The 13,200-nt window shown below is 41.3% G+C and overlaps 1 protein-coding gene across 1 annotated transcript in view; it reads right to left on the bottom strand.

Annotated features, from left to right (window-relative positions):
- Positions 1-2,808: 2,808 nt before the first annotated feature.
- The window catches only part of LOC306904141 (inactive phospholipase D5), a 43,160-nt gene continuing 32,768 nt past the window's right edge, over positions 2,809-13,200 (bottom strand). The window contains exons 7-10 of the mRNA XM_079473851.1: positions 7,622-7,758; positions 5,787-5,955; positions 3,589-3,679; positions 2,809-3,467 (exon numbers count right to left, since the gene is read on the bottom strand). Of these exons, the coding sequence (XP_079329977.1) occupies positions 3,217-3,467; positions 3,589-3,679; positions 5,787-5,955; positions 7,622-7,758 (648 nt within the window). The 3' untranslated portion in view covers positions 2,809-3,216. The remainder of the gene's footprint in view (positions 3,468-3,588; positions 3,680-5,786; positions 5,956-7,621; positions 7,759-13,200) is intronic.

Below are 13,200 nucleotides of genomic sequence, written 5' to 3'. Positions count from 1 at the left end.
CACGTGTCTTGTTAGTCTAGTGTAGTTTTGATGTTCATGTTTATAGTTTATTTTAGTCTTGTTTAAGTGTAGGTAGTTTTAGTCCTGTCTTGTTGTTTTACCCATGTCATGTTTTGTTCTGTTACCCCCACGTGGGTCTTTGTTTTATTATTTATTAAATATATGTTAACCCCTTACCCGCTGTCTGCACCTGGGTCCTCTGTCCTTGTCTCACCACCCGAGTTCATGACAAATGCACCATGTCACAAAGCTTGAATCATTTCAAATTGGTTTCTTGAACATGACAATGAGTTCACTGTACTAAAATGACCCCCACAGTCACCAGATCTCAACCCAACAGAGCATCTTTGGGATGTGGTGGAACATGAGCTTCGAGCCCTGGATGTGCATCCCACAAATCTCCATCAACTGCAAGATGCTATCCTATCGATATGGGCCAACATTTCTAAAGAATGCTTTCAGCACCTTGTTGAATCGATGCCATGTAGAATTAAGTCAGTTCTGAAGGCGAAAGGGGGTCAAACGCAGTATTAGTATGGTGTTCCTAATAATCCTTTAGGTGAGTGTATATAGTTGTTCTGTTTTATGTCTGATCTTTATATTAATGCTGTGTTCTGGGAGATCTGGAAGTACTTTTCTACCTATTTACCACAAAATACCTCAACTATACCATAAGCTTGAATGTGAAATATGACATATTTATGAAAAAATTATTCTCCAAATTTAATTGAAATTGTTTTCTGGCTATTGATCTAGGTCTTAGGTGTAGAATACTGCCACCCGCTGGTCAGAGATAAACCTAAAAGATAAATTGATAAAAATAAATTGGTTTACCCTTTCTGAGGAAAATACCACTGGAAGCCAGGTGTTAGTTCGGGGTTTTCACATAACGTGTGACGTTTTGAGCACTAGAATCATATGTACATGTGCATTTCCACTGCTGCTATGGTCCCGAGAGCAATTGTTTCCGGTGCCCCCATAGCGTTGGTCTGGTTTCACCAACTTGAGTCTATGGAGCCTGATTATGTCATCACAACCATGTGCAGCACATGACAAGACATGAAGACAGAACTGCTCAAACAACTGGATGAATTTGCTTTCACCCCAGTTTAGATTAGTTTGTCAGTGACCAACCTGCAAATGTCTTGATGGTTGCACAAAAACTATGTAGCACTGAAGCAGACTTTCAAAAGTCTAAGGAAGGTGATAATGAACACGCAGGATTACTCTGCAATACTCTTGATTATAAAGTCGACACAAGCCGTCTTTGAAACAAGTATGTGAAACAAGATGGAATGCCATCGACCAGGCTTTTTTAGCCCACCGAATACCTTTGGCCAAAGTGAGGCAGCTGGACTGGTTAAGGTCAAAAGGTGGAGATTATCTGAGTCAGAGGAAAGACGCATGTTTCACTTTTTAAAGACGAGCAAATAACTGCATATTAAACACAAAGTACAAAAAAACTTACAAATTTTCACATAAACTTTACCATTTTGGGGTGTTTCTGCCTGATTTTGCCATACCTACTTTTAAATGCATACACACCATATCCACATACAGTGGTGTATACAAATTGTTTTGTAATTTCACAAAACTCTCAAAACACAGCTGAAAGTGCATGCAACCAGCCAAACTAGTTGTTGAGTTCCATGAGTTGCTCTTGGTGTTGTGGTCAGCCCCCCTGTTGTGCGTTGCCATATCTCAGCCTCTGATTGGTCTACGAGAGTCTGAGCTTCTATTTAATATGCATCTGATTTGGCTAGATAGAGGTTCAGATATTTTACTGAATTTTTATTTATCTGAGTGTTCATGTCACATTGCTGACGCAGCACGTTGATGCGCATATTTACAAAAAGAGGTAGGAATGAACGTATTTTGTAGAAAACAACCTAACGGAAGATATTATGTAGCATGTGTGGCTAAGTGTAATGATGGGATGCCGTTATTACCTTAGATATTCGATGGATTTGTTGTTTGTTTACAAATATAAATGTCATACATCACAGTTAATTGGACTTGCATTCGATCTGTGGTAAAATATGAATAAATCCAACTGTAGATCCATATTCTGTAGAATAAGAGCTTTCATTTGAGATATAACTTGAACATGTTGGACATATTTGTGTGTTGTGAAAAATCTCCATGATCATAAACACACATGATTTTAAAGGGTTTATTACATGGGGTGTTACCAACAGGAGAGGAATATCGCAATACAATTCTATTCAATGTTATTTATATAGCTCTTTCACAATGTCCATTGCTTCAAAGCAGCTTAACAGGAGAAAATAAGAAAAACTGAAAAACACACTATATGATGTGTGTGTTCTGGGCTCGAGCCAGTTCGGATAGATTTAGTTATTCTAGGTGTTATCAAAAGTCCTGAGTTTTGAGATCTTAGAGAGCGTGATGGGTTGTAGTGAAGCTCTGTTTTGAAGGTAGGGGCTAAACCCTTTAAGGCTTTAAAGTTCTTTTAATCACTTATAAAGTCAATATGATGTTGTGTTTTTACTTGTATAGTCATATATGTTTTGCTTATAGTCAATATGTTTTCTTGTACAGCTGAAAATGGTAAAAACATCTAAAATGCATTTTTTTATTGCTAAAAATTGTGTGTATATATATATATATATATATATATATCTTACGTATTTATCTTACATCACCTTATATCTACAGAAGAACTGAGCAGTGTGTCTGCATTAATGTTTCAGATTGCATGCACTATTTAACGACATCGAAAAAGAAAATGGCGGCCTCCCTAGGTTACAATGAGTATTGCCTTTAAATATTTGATGTTTTGTTTTTATGACAAATTACATTCACATTACAGTTAGATAGGAGGCAATAATACAATAAGTGCTTATACCAGGATTCTACTTTACAAAGCTTTTTTTATGCTAGTAGTGTAAGGATATTACTACGTATTAAGGAATACAGGTTTTCCAAGTTGGGGATCTCTTTAAGGAATACTTAAAAGGTCAGAAGACCTAAGTTTGGTTATTTTCTGCATAAATGTCAAAAAGCACAATTAGTGGTTTTGATAAAACCATACAGAATCATTTGAGCTTTTGACAAACTCTGCAGCGAATTATATATTGTTGTACAAAGCAGTTATTATAAAGGAAGGAAATACCTTTGCTTATTCAACACATGTATAAAGTGCAAGCTTCTTAGCCTGTGATTTAAAGGAAAAAGCAGAAGTACAAATCTTTGTCATTTCCAATCCTTGGAGTTTTGGAGAAGTGCTGGAGTTGACATGTTGTCCGTGTGCTCTTTGATCGTATGCTTGCTGCATGCTGGGATGTTGTTGGCTTGTAGGGTTTTACTGTACTGGGAATTCCAGTCTCGTTCAAACACAGCTTTCATCATCTCCACTACAGTAGAGTTGATCTTATTCTGCTGACTGATCACGATCCCAACACCAGCGTTGAAGACAAACTCATTGGCCACCCAGTTAAAGTTCCCTGTAAATGTGTAGTAGAAGAAAGAGGCTTTCTTTCTAGTCCATCATTTTCTAATGTGTAGACATGGTCAGAATAGTGTCTGAGAGAAATAAAAATGAGCAGATGTGTCTGTTTTACTCACCGAGATAAACTGAGTTATCTGTCACCATGTATCTGTTAGCATTAATGCCTGTCAGATGTCCGTCACTCTGCTCATGCTGGATGAAGAATTTCTACATGAGGAATAAAATATTCACGGCATTATCAGTAAAAATCATTTCAGTGGATTTACTCACTTTTGAGTGTTAGTAAAGCAAAACCAATTCACCTCCAACACTCACTTATTAAATTAATTTATTTAATAATTATATTGAATGAAGTCATTTAGAAGACGGTATTATCCAAAGCCACTTACAGAGAGTTCAGGGAGCAATAAAAACTGTAATATATTTAATGATATTTTATTAAATATTCAAATTTAAACATGTATTATAAAGGAGTCTACCCCATTCATAAAATGTGTTTATACAGAACTAATTTCCTTGCTGTGATCTTTGTCAACAGCTATCAACAAATCTTTTTCACAGATATTTCCACAGTAACACTTCATACATTTTGTATCCTTAAAGAATGCGTACATTACTGTTTTAATAGAATAGAAGCATGACACTAAAACTGACACCAGGTCCTTTTCAATGAATGAGTCCTCCATTCAAACAATCTAGTTGAATTCAACCCACTTGATTCACTACCACTAAAGAAACACCACTATCTGTTACTCAAAGACGTGCAACCGTTCAGCTGCTGGCTTTAGTTGGCAAAAAGACAACAAGATAACCCACAGAGTTAATAACTTGTTGTTGTATGTAATAAATATGACTTTGAGGGTCTTTTAATGTGATTTTGGCTTGACCCCCTCTAACCCTGGTGTGTGCAAAGGCCACTATTGACAAAAGTGACTTAACCAAATCCACAGAGGTGTAAAGCATTCGTGAAAACCATACTTGAGTAAAAGTACAGAAAACATTTTGTATGAACACAAAAATACAACGTATAGTCCTCAGAGATGAGAAGGAGTCTGATGTAGTCCAGTTTATTGTCCAAAGAGTGTACCTTAGCCAGTACGATGATGATAACTGGCTTGTGTGGGTTAGCCGCTGGCTTAGCCCGGATACCTCTAGGCTTATCCCTCTTCTGCTTCCTCTCAGGCCATCTGTGGCATCTCCACTGTGGGCAAGATGCAGTAGTGGGGGTCAGTGATGGTATAGTCCTCCGGAGCAGACAGACGTCCTGCAGCTCTTTGGCTTGCGTGAAGTTTAGCTTTAAGATTGTGGTTCTGCCGACATCGAGAAGATACTGACCACTGTGCACTTAAAGACAGATCGAAGTGACAAAGACATACAAAACACTGCGACTTACAAGACAGAAAACATGAGAACACCGTTCTTTCGGGAGAGAGAGAAGGCACATGCCGCCTTCTTTCCAACAAAAAAAATGTCAATATTGCTTCTTCTGTATCAGAAATAAACTGCTGCAGCAAAAGTTAGTGTAATTGCATTAGTCATTATAAATGTAGTGGAGAAAAAGTACATGTCCTTATTGAAAAATGTAGTCAAGTAGAGAGTAAAATATCTTAATATCTTTTATACTCAGTATAACTACAAAGTAGCCAAAAAGCTACTTAAGTACAGTAAGTCATTTCATTTATATAAGTATACGATATAAGTATAAACCCAACATTTCTACTAAGGATGCTATTTATTCATATTTCATATTCAATAAAAACGGGTTAGGGCAAGTTTGTGAGCAAGTTTGAATGACTCTGATGACTTAAACAAGAAGATCTTTGCATTAATAGAGAGAATAAATATGAATGAAAGATTAATGGCTCAAAGTCCCTGCAAAGTCTTCACAGGATTGAAATCAACAACTATTCAAAATCAGAATGTTTTTCAATATTTACAAGTGCACTATATATAGATGTAGATGACTTTTAGAAGTTGATGAAATTGTAAAAGCAAGATTTGAAGGTTGTAAAATGTTATGACAATGTTAAATTGTTAACGACAACATTGTGTCTTTACACAGTCAAGTCAGAGAGACAAACTACATATTTCCTATCCAAACACGATTCCCTTTCCTTTGAATTACACTTTTGAATGATTGTAATCAAACGGTACTTACGTGGATAAAGTGTCATTTTATTACAGACTGTTACTCAGAGAAAGCTTTAAGTCTGCAACAGCCTTCTCTTAATAGCTGACAGGTCAAGACTGAATGAATGTGTACAGGACAGATGAGAAGCAAAAAAGTTTATGATTTGGACGGATACACACTTACCGCTTCCAGTGAACAATTGATGGACCCCATGCACAGAGATTTCAGAGACCATAGAAAGTTAAAGGTCAGAGGGTCTGTCTGCTCCCAACAGCTCACTAACAAACGCACTTTCAAGTTCTTTTTCAGAATCAAGGCTTCCCGGAGCATGTTGTCAATCTGTGACCAGTACCTGTTAGATGACACATTAAAGAAATAACTGTTGGGTTAAATTACAGTAGGACAACTACAGCTTAATATATTTTCTCTATCTGTTGTGTGCAGGGGTAGAGGTGAAACACCTTAAAGTCATGGACACAGCAGTGACGTGCGTGCGGTGAGGTTCATGGCTGGTGAGTCAGATCGACAAATAAAAAGCCCAAAACAGGAGCTTATTCACTATTGAATTGGCAGCATGAACATTTCATATCTCATCTGAATTCTTTAGTTTTCACACCCATATGTTAGATAAGAATGAACGTGACATTTTTACAGCAGCAAGATTTGCTTTGCTCCCTCCATGTGTTTAAATTTGCCATTGCAATTCCACAATTTATATTCATTTTACATTCATCCACAATTTATATGATTTTCCATCCCGTTGTGACCGGGCCCGGACATTTGTTAAGTTTGTATTGATGTTCTTGTGTCTTTTACTTCAGTGTTATTGTTTGTTTATTTTGATTCAAGTTTGTTGTACGTTCGCTGGTTCCCGCCTCCTTTCTTCCATTTTATGGATCTTCATTACACAAGTTTATCTCAAAAACAGATGAAAACAGTCCGTTATGTTTTGACTTTATGGGATCAGTGAATTGATATGACTGTTGTTATTGCGGAAAAAAAACCTTCATACAGGAAAACCGTCAGCTACACGTCATGTCCTCATCACACTGTCAGAGCTTATTTTCTGGGTGCATTATTTTATTCCTTAAATATAGTCTAAACACCTGCTGCTATTTTTGTCGTCAATGTTAATGAGAACAACAACATACAAAATCGTGAACTGCTCTTGACTAAAGAAGTTTTGTTTCTTTATATTTTAAGTGTTTTCATTTAATTCATACAGCGAAGAAGCCGTGTTTCATTTCTACATTATTCAGTTTCTTTGTTATAATGCTACTGGACTATAATAACCCACAGTACCTGATAATAAGATTTTGTCAATCCCCACATTGGCCTAAATAGTTTGTCATTCTTTCTTTCTTTTGAAATGGAACACACCTACAGTATCCCTAAACACTTGTCCACCAAATAATACAGGCAGCAAAAAAATAAGTTATAATCCATCGGTCCAGTCTCTGAATCTAGACTATAAAGAGAATAAACACTTTCCTGCAGCTGACTGATTTTAAGTCATTTATTTATGATGGTGCTTTTTCCCATTTTAAACAGTCCTGTATACAGTAGGCTAAACTCGTCCAAAAGAGTGGAAAGTGATGGTTGCAAAATTGTTGCAAAAATGACAAAAAAATAAATATCCTGGCTGCCCTAAAATTCTATTATGAAACAATTTCAAATTGAAACAGACTTTTTAATTATATCATTAACTTGTTAAAATTCTTACATTTTTATAGTGTAATAACATACTTTATTTATTCTAAAAGCTGGAGGGGATGGGGGTGCTGTGAGGGGCCTCCAAAATAAATTTTGCCTTGGACCTCCAATGTTTAGAACCGTCCCTGCTCCGCTGACAGCACGTCCCTGGGACACAGTACCCGTAAACAGACAAATGTGAAACTGCACAAACAACTCAAATACCTCATCTGTCCGTCTCTATTGTAATAAAACCTGCACACACTTGAATCACAAAAACACTGTGAAGAAATTTAGAGTATGCTGCATAGTTTAACAGTACTTACTTGGGCTGAGTGCTCTTAAGTATTGGTAAATAGTTGGGTACAGAGATGTAGATGAACGTCTTGGCCTCTTGAATTACTCTGAAAATGGCCTCAATGTCCTTCATACGATCTTTGGGACATAAAACATCTGGGGATCCCTATCACAACCAACAAAGATATAAAAAAATAATTTCATGTTTTGTTATGCACAGTACTCAGCTTAAGTGAATGAAATGAGTTAATACTACCTAATCTGGGACGTTTGTTTATGTAGGGGGTTGGGCTCAGTCTTTGTATATTTGGGTTATGTCACTGTAAAGCGTGTCCTGTTGTAATGGGATAAATGTCGGACTGCATGGGGTGATATGAAGTGCGCACATGGATGTTACGCACGATACTCTCGCGTAGCTCTCTACACAGAGTTATACACTTTTCTTTACTTTTTGTTAGATTCTTCTGTCGGTCTCTCGACATTGTGACAGAATGGGGTTTGACTTGAGAACCTATCATCTCCGATTCTACTTTGAAAAGGCCAATGAACTTGGCAAATGGGACGGCACGGCAGACTCTGCACGTTCATACGGGTATAAAAGGGAAGATGGTGGCCCATTGATTCACCCTTTTGTTCTTTGGAACCTGCGAGGCTTATGCTGAGAGATCTTCGATTCTTCCTACTGGATCTTTCTACGATTCCCCTGGGTGTTTAAGTAGCTGGTCGGAGGTATCTTCAAAGAGCATATTTCTAAAAGAGCAAATTCTACTGCAGCGTGCACATGTCACTGTGGTGTGCAATGGGTACGCAGTGTTGGGGCGCTGGACGGGCCCCCACCTGCAGTGGCAATTCAATTGCCTGGAGTTGCTGACAGCTTGCCTTGCGATGTAGACGCCCCTGCCTCTCATTTGGCACCACCACATGCTGCAGACAGCATAGCTGCCCTAGCGTACGTCAACCATCAGGTGGCGTTCGAACCTACAAGCGCTCCCCCTGGGAAGAAGTCCCAACCCTTTCCCTGTCGTGTCCAGTACGCGCCCTGCGCCTCTACTCGGTTCGAACACAGAGCTCTCGCTCTGAGCAGCTCTGTGTCTGTGTCAGGGGATAGCAGAGAGGCTGTCTCCAAACAGAGACCGGCGCACTGGATCGTGGACGCCATCCCTCGGCTTACCGATCTCAGGCCCCTCCCCACTGTAGTGATGCTCACTCCGTGCAGGGTGCAGCCTACTCGTGGGCTCAGGCTCAGAGCGCCTCTCTGGCAGACATCAGCAGAGCTGCGATTGGGCTGCTTCCAGACTTTTTCACATGGGCGTCGAACCTGTGTCGGACCGGGTCTTGAGTGAGATCGATGGCGGCTGGGCGTACGCTTGCGAAGCACCCTCTTCAGAATTTTGAGCTTTACCTCATTCATGAACCGTTCATAAATATATGTGTACATTTTTCCAGTGGGCCTTCCTGAAATCTTTCTTTCAGATTCACAAATACTTCATAAACATCAGATTTGATAATGAAATGTGTGTATGTTAATGAATTCCAATCACTCGTAAACAGGGCGCGCGTGCAAACTCTTTAATAATTAGCATAATCTCCTCCTCCTCCTCTGCACTACAGCTACGCAAATTACATATCTAGGAATGCTGGAATCCTCTAGACTTCATTCTCTGATGTGATTTGGAATATCCATGAGAGTTACATGTTACTAGTGTATTATTTTAAAGAATATGAGTAGAACTGATTAGACTGTTATAAAAATGCAATAACCAGCAATATTAACTTCTTCATTGTTGTGTATGATGGCAAATCAATTTAGACCTGCCTCTCAGCCACTGTTGTACAGCTGTGCAAAAAAGGACAGTTGACGAGCTCTGTATTTTACCCAAATTTAAAGCCTAAAAAATTTGAAAAGACAGGGCAAAAGAACTCGTGAAATACATTATGATACACAGTGCATAAAAATTGCTCCTTGTGCTTCCGTCTCCTTTTCTCTCGTCTCGGCTGTCCCTACCTCCAGCCTGCGAGGGGTGAAGGGGTATGTGGCGAGCGCCGTGGGGGAACGGCGCAAGGCGGGTAATGTGAATGATAACGAGACCCGGTATTGCATCTCTCATAAGAGAGGAGCGACAACAGGGAAGTGCGAGAGAGGACCAGGCTTGGACTTTATGTTGTGTTTTAGTGTGTTTTATTGCAGGTGCACACAACCAAGGCGAGGCAATATAAGACAGTCAAAAATGGCTTTCCTGTAGCTCAGTGGTAAGAGCATGGCTCTAACAACGCCAAGGTCATGGGTTCGATCCCAGGGGATTGCACATACTTAGGAACAAATGTATAGGACAATACTATGAAAGTCTCTTTGGATAGTCTCTTTACGTAAATCATCTGCCGCATGCCGAAGGCGACGCAATGCTAATAACCTTCACAATGTATCACTGCTAGCAACTGCCCCTTCTACTTTCCCAATAGGATTGTGGAACTGCCAATCTGCTGTGAACAAAGCTGATTTCATTACAGCTTTTGTTAAACATTCTGGTCTTTCCATTGTAGCACTTACAGAAACATGGATCAAACCAGAGGACTCTGCCACTCCCGCTGCCCTCTCCCATAACCACACTTTCTCCCATAGCCCTCGCATCACAGGAAGGGGTGGAGGCACCGGTCTACTCATCCCCAAAGACTGGAAATTCAATCAGCTAACACCCTTGTGTGACAACAGCTCCTTCGAGTTTCATGCTGTTACTATCACCCACCCTGTTAAAAGTAATTTTGTAGTTATATATCGTCCCCCAGGTCAGCTTGGACATTTCTTGGAGGAGCTGGATGTGCTTCTTTCATCCTTCCCTGAGGATGGTACTCCCCTGGTGGTACTAGGTGACTTCAACATCCACATTGGAAAACCACAGGCTGCTGACTTCATCAACCTGACCGCAGTCATTTCTCCTCGAGCAGGTTTCCACATCAGCAACCCACAAGTCTGGAAACCATATAGATCTGATCTTCACAAGGTACTGCTCCACTCATCAGTCTCAGGTCACCCCGCTGCACATGTCTGATCACTCTTCGTCACCCTCGACCTCGACCTCACTGCTCCGGATATCGCAGATGTCTTACCGATGGTCACCTTCCGACGCAACCTGCGGTCTCTCCCTCCCTCCTGTTTTTCCTCTGCTGTCTTCTCTGCACTCCCCCCCTCTGATGAGCTCTCTCTTTTAGATACAGACAATGCCACAGACACCCTGTGTTCCACGCTTTCATCCTGCTTGGACAACCTATGCCCCCTTGCATCTGGACCAGCCCGTCCATCCCCGTCGGCTCCCTGGTTATCGGATGTCCTGCGTGAGCATCGCGCCAGCCTCCGGTCAGCTGAGAGAAAATGGCGCAAGTCAAAAGACCCTGCAGACCTCTCTCTCTACCAATCTCTTCTCTCTTCTTTCTCTGTAGATGTCACCTCTGCAAAAACAGATTACTACCACTCGAGGATCTGCAACTCTCCGGACTCTCGAACGCTCTTCAAAACCTTCTCTGCTCTCCTCTGTCCGCCTGCTCCTGCACCTTCATCGGAGTTAACAGCTGCTGATTTTGCATCGTTCTTCGTAAAGAAAACTACTGTCATCAGCAGCCAGTTCTCTACGCCACCATCTGTCGAACCCGCCCACATCCCTGACACGTGTGTGCTCCCCGCCTTTTCTACTCTGTCTGAATACATTTCGTTGCACTGTACTTGTATGTGTGTAATGACAATAAATTGAATCAAATCAAATAAAGCTGATGTCTCAAAGGTCATTGGCTCCAACCACCCTACCACCTGCACACTGGATCCCATCCCCACCCATCTCCTCCAGGCCATCTCTCCAACGGTTGTGCCTGCTCTGACCCACATCATCAACTCTTCGCTCACCACTGGGACATTTCCCACAGCGTTCAAAGAGGCCCGCATCACACCGCTTCTAAAGAAACCCACCCTGGACCCTACACTGCTAGAAAACTACAGGCCTGTCTCCCTTCTTCCCTTCATCGCCAAAGCCCTGGAGCGAGTTGTGTTCAATCAGCTCTCCTACTTTCTCATGCAAAACAACCTCCTGGACAGCAATCAGTCTGGGTTCAAGACCGGTCATTCCACAGAGACTGCACTGCTCTCAGTCATCGAAGCCCTGAGACTGGCAAAAGCAGCATCCATGTCATCTGTGCTCATCCTACTGGATCTGTCTGCTGCCTTTGACACTGTCAATCATCACATCCTCCTGGCTTCTCTCAGTGCTATGGGTGTCTCTGGAATGGCGTTGCAATGGTTTGAGTCCTACCTCTCGGGTAGGTCATTCAGAGTATCCTGGAGAGATGAGGTCTCCGCGTCTCAACAGCTCAACACGGGGGTGCCACAGGGCTCAGTGCTTGGACCGCTACTCTTCTCCATTTACATGACATCCCTCGGCTCGGTCATTCAGAAGCATGGCTTCTCCTATCACTGCTATGCCGACGACACACAACTCTACTTGTCATTTCAACCGGACGATCCGACGGTCGCTGCTCGCATCGCGGCATGCCTGAGTGACATCTCGCTTTGGATGAAGGATCATCACCTGCAGCTTAACCTTGCAAAAACAGAACTGCTTGTGATCCCAGCCAACCCAAAGATTCACCTCAACCTTGCCATTCAACTAGGCTCATCAACGATTACACCGTCCAGCACAGCCAGAAACCTGGGAGTGGTAATCGATGATCGGCTTAACCTCACAAGTCATGTTGCCAGCACCACCCGGTCCTGTAGATTCATCCTCTACAACATTAGGAAAATTAGACCTTTCCTATCGGAGCACTCTACGCAAGTCCTAGTCCAGGCTCTTGTCCTGTCCAAACTGGATTATTGCAATACGCTTCTGGCTGGACTTCCTGCTTGCACAATCAAACCTCTCCAGATGATCCAGAATGCGGCGGCAAGAGTGGTCTTCAATGAACTGAAGAGAGCGCATGTAACTCCGCTCTTCATCAGGTTACACTGGCTCCCTGTTGCCGCCCGCATAGAGTTCAAAGCTTTGCTCCTGGCCTACAAGACCAACACCGGATCTGCACCATCGTATCTCCACTCGCTAATGCAGATCTATGTTCCTGCCAGATCACTGCGGTCTGCAAAGGAACAACGACTAGTGGTACCATCCCAAAAAGGAAAAAAGTCACTCTCCTGTACCTTCTCTGGATCTGTTCCACATTGGTGGAATGATCTACCAGCTGCTACAAGATCAGCAGACTCGGTTGCCATCTTTAAAAAACGCCTAAAAACGCATCTCTTCCGTCAACACGTCGCTGATTGATTTTTCCTAATTTTCTTCCCTTTCCTTCTTTAAAAAAAATAAAAATAAAAAATCACTTACTAACCTCACTATTCTGAGCTTTGTATACTGTGCTAGGCTTTAATGGACTAGTTTGATGCACTTATGTATTTTGTTGCCTATGTTGTTATAATTGCTTCCAATGTTTCCTCATCTGTAAGTAAATGGATAAAAGTATCTGCCAAATGCATAAATGTAAATGTGACACAGACAGGTATCGCGACACATACAAATACAGTTTATATAGTGTTTTTTTATTTCTGTAAGACTGGTCTTCTGTTTTGACAATA

This window comes from Barbatula barbatula (assembly GCF_947034865.1).
Source record: "Barbatula barbatula genome assembly, chromosome: 14".
NCBI lineage: Eukaryota > Metazoa > Chordata > Actinopteri > Cypriniformes > Nemacheilidae > Barbatula > Barbatula barbatula.
The sequence above is the reverse complement of the archived record's forward strand: the minus strand, read 5'-3'. Positions and strand labels throughout refer to the sequence as shown.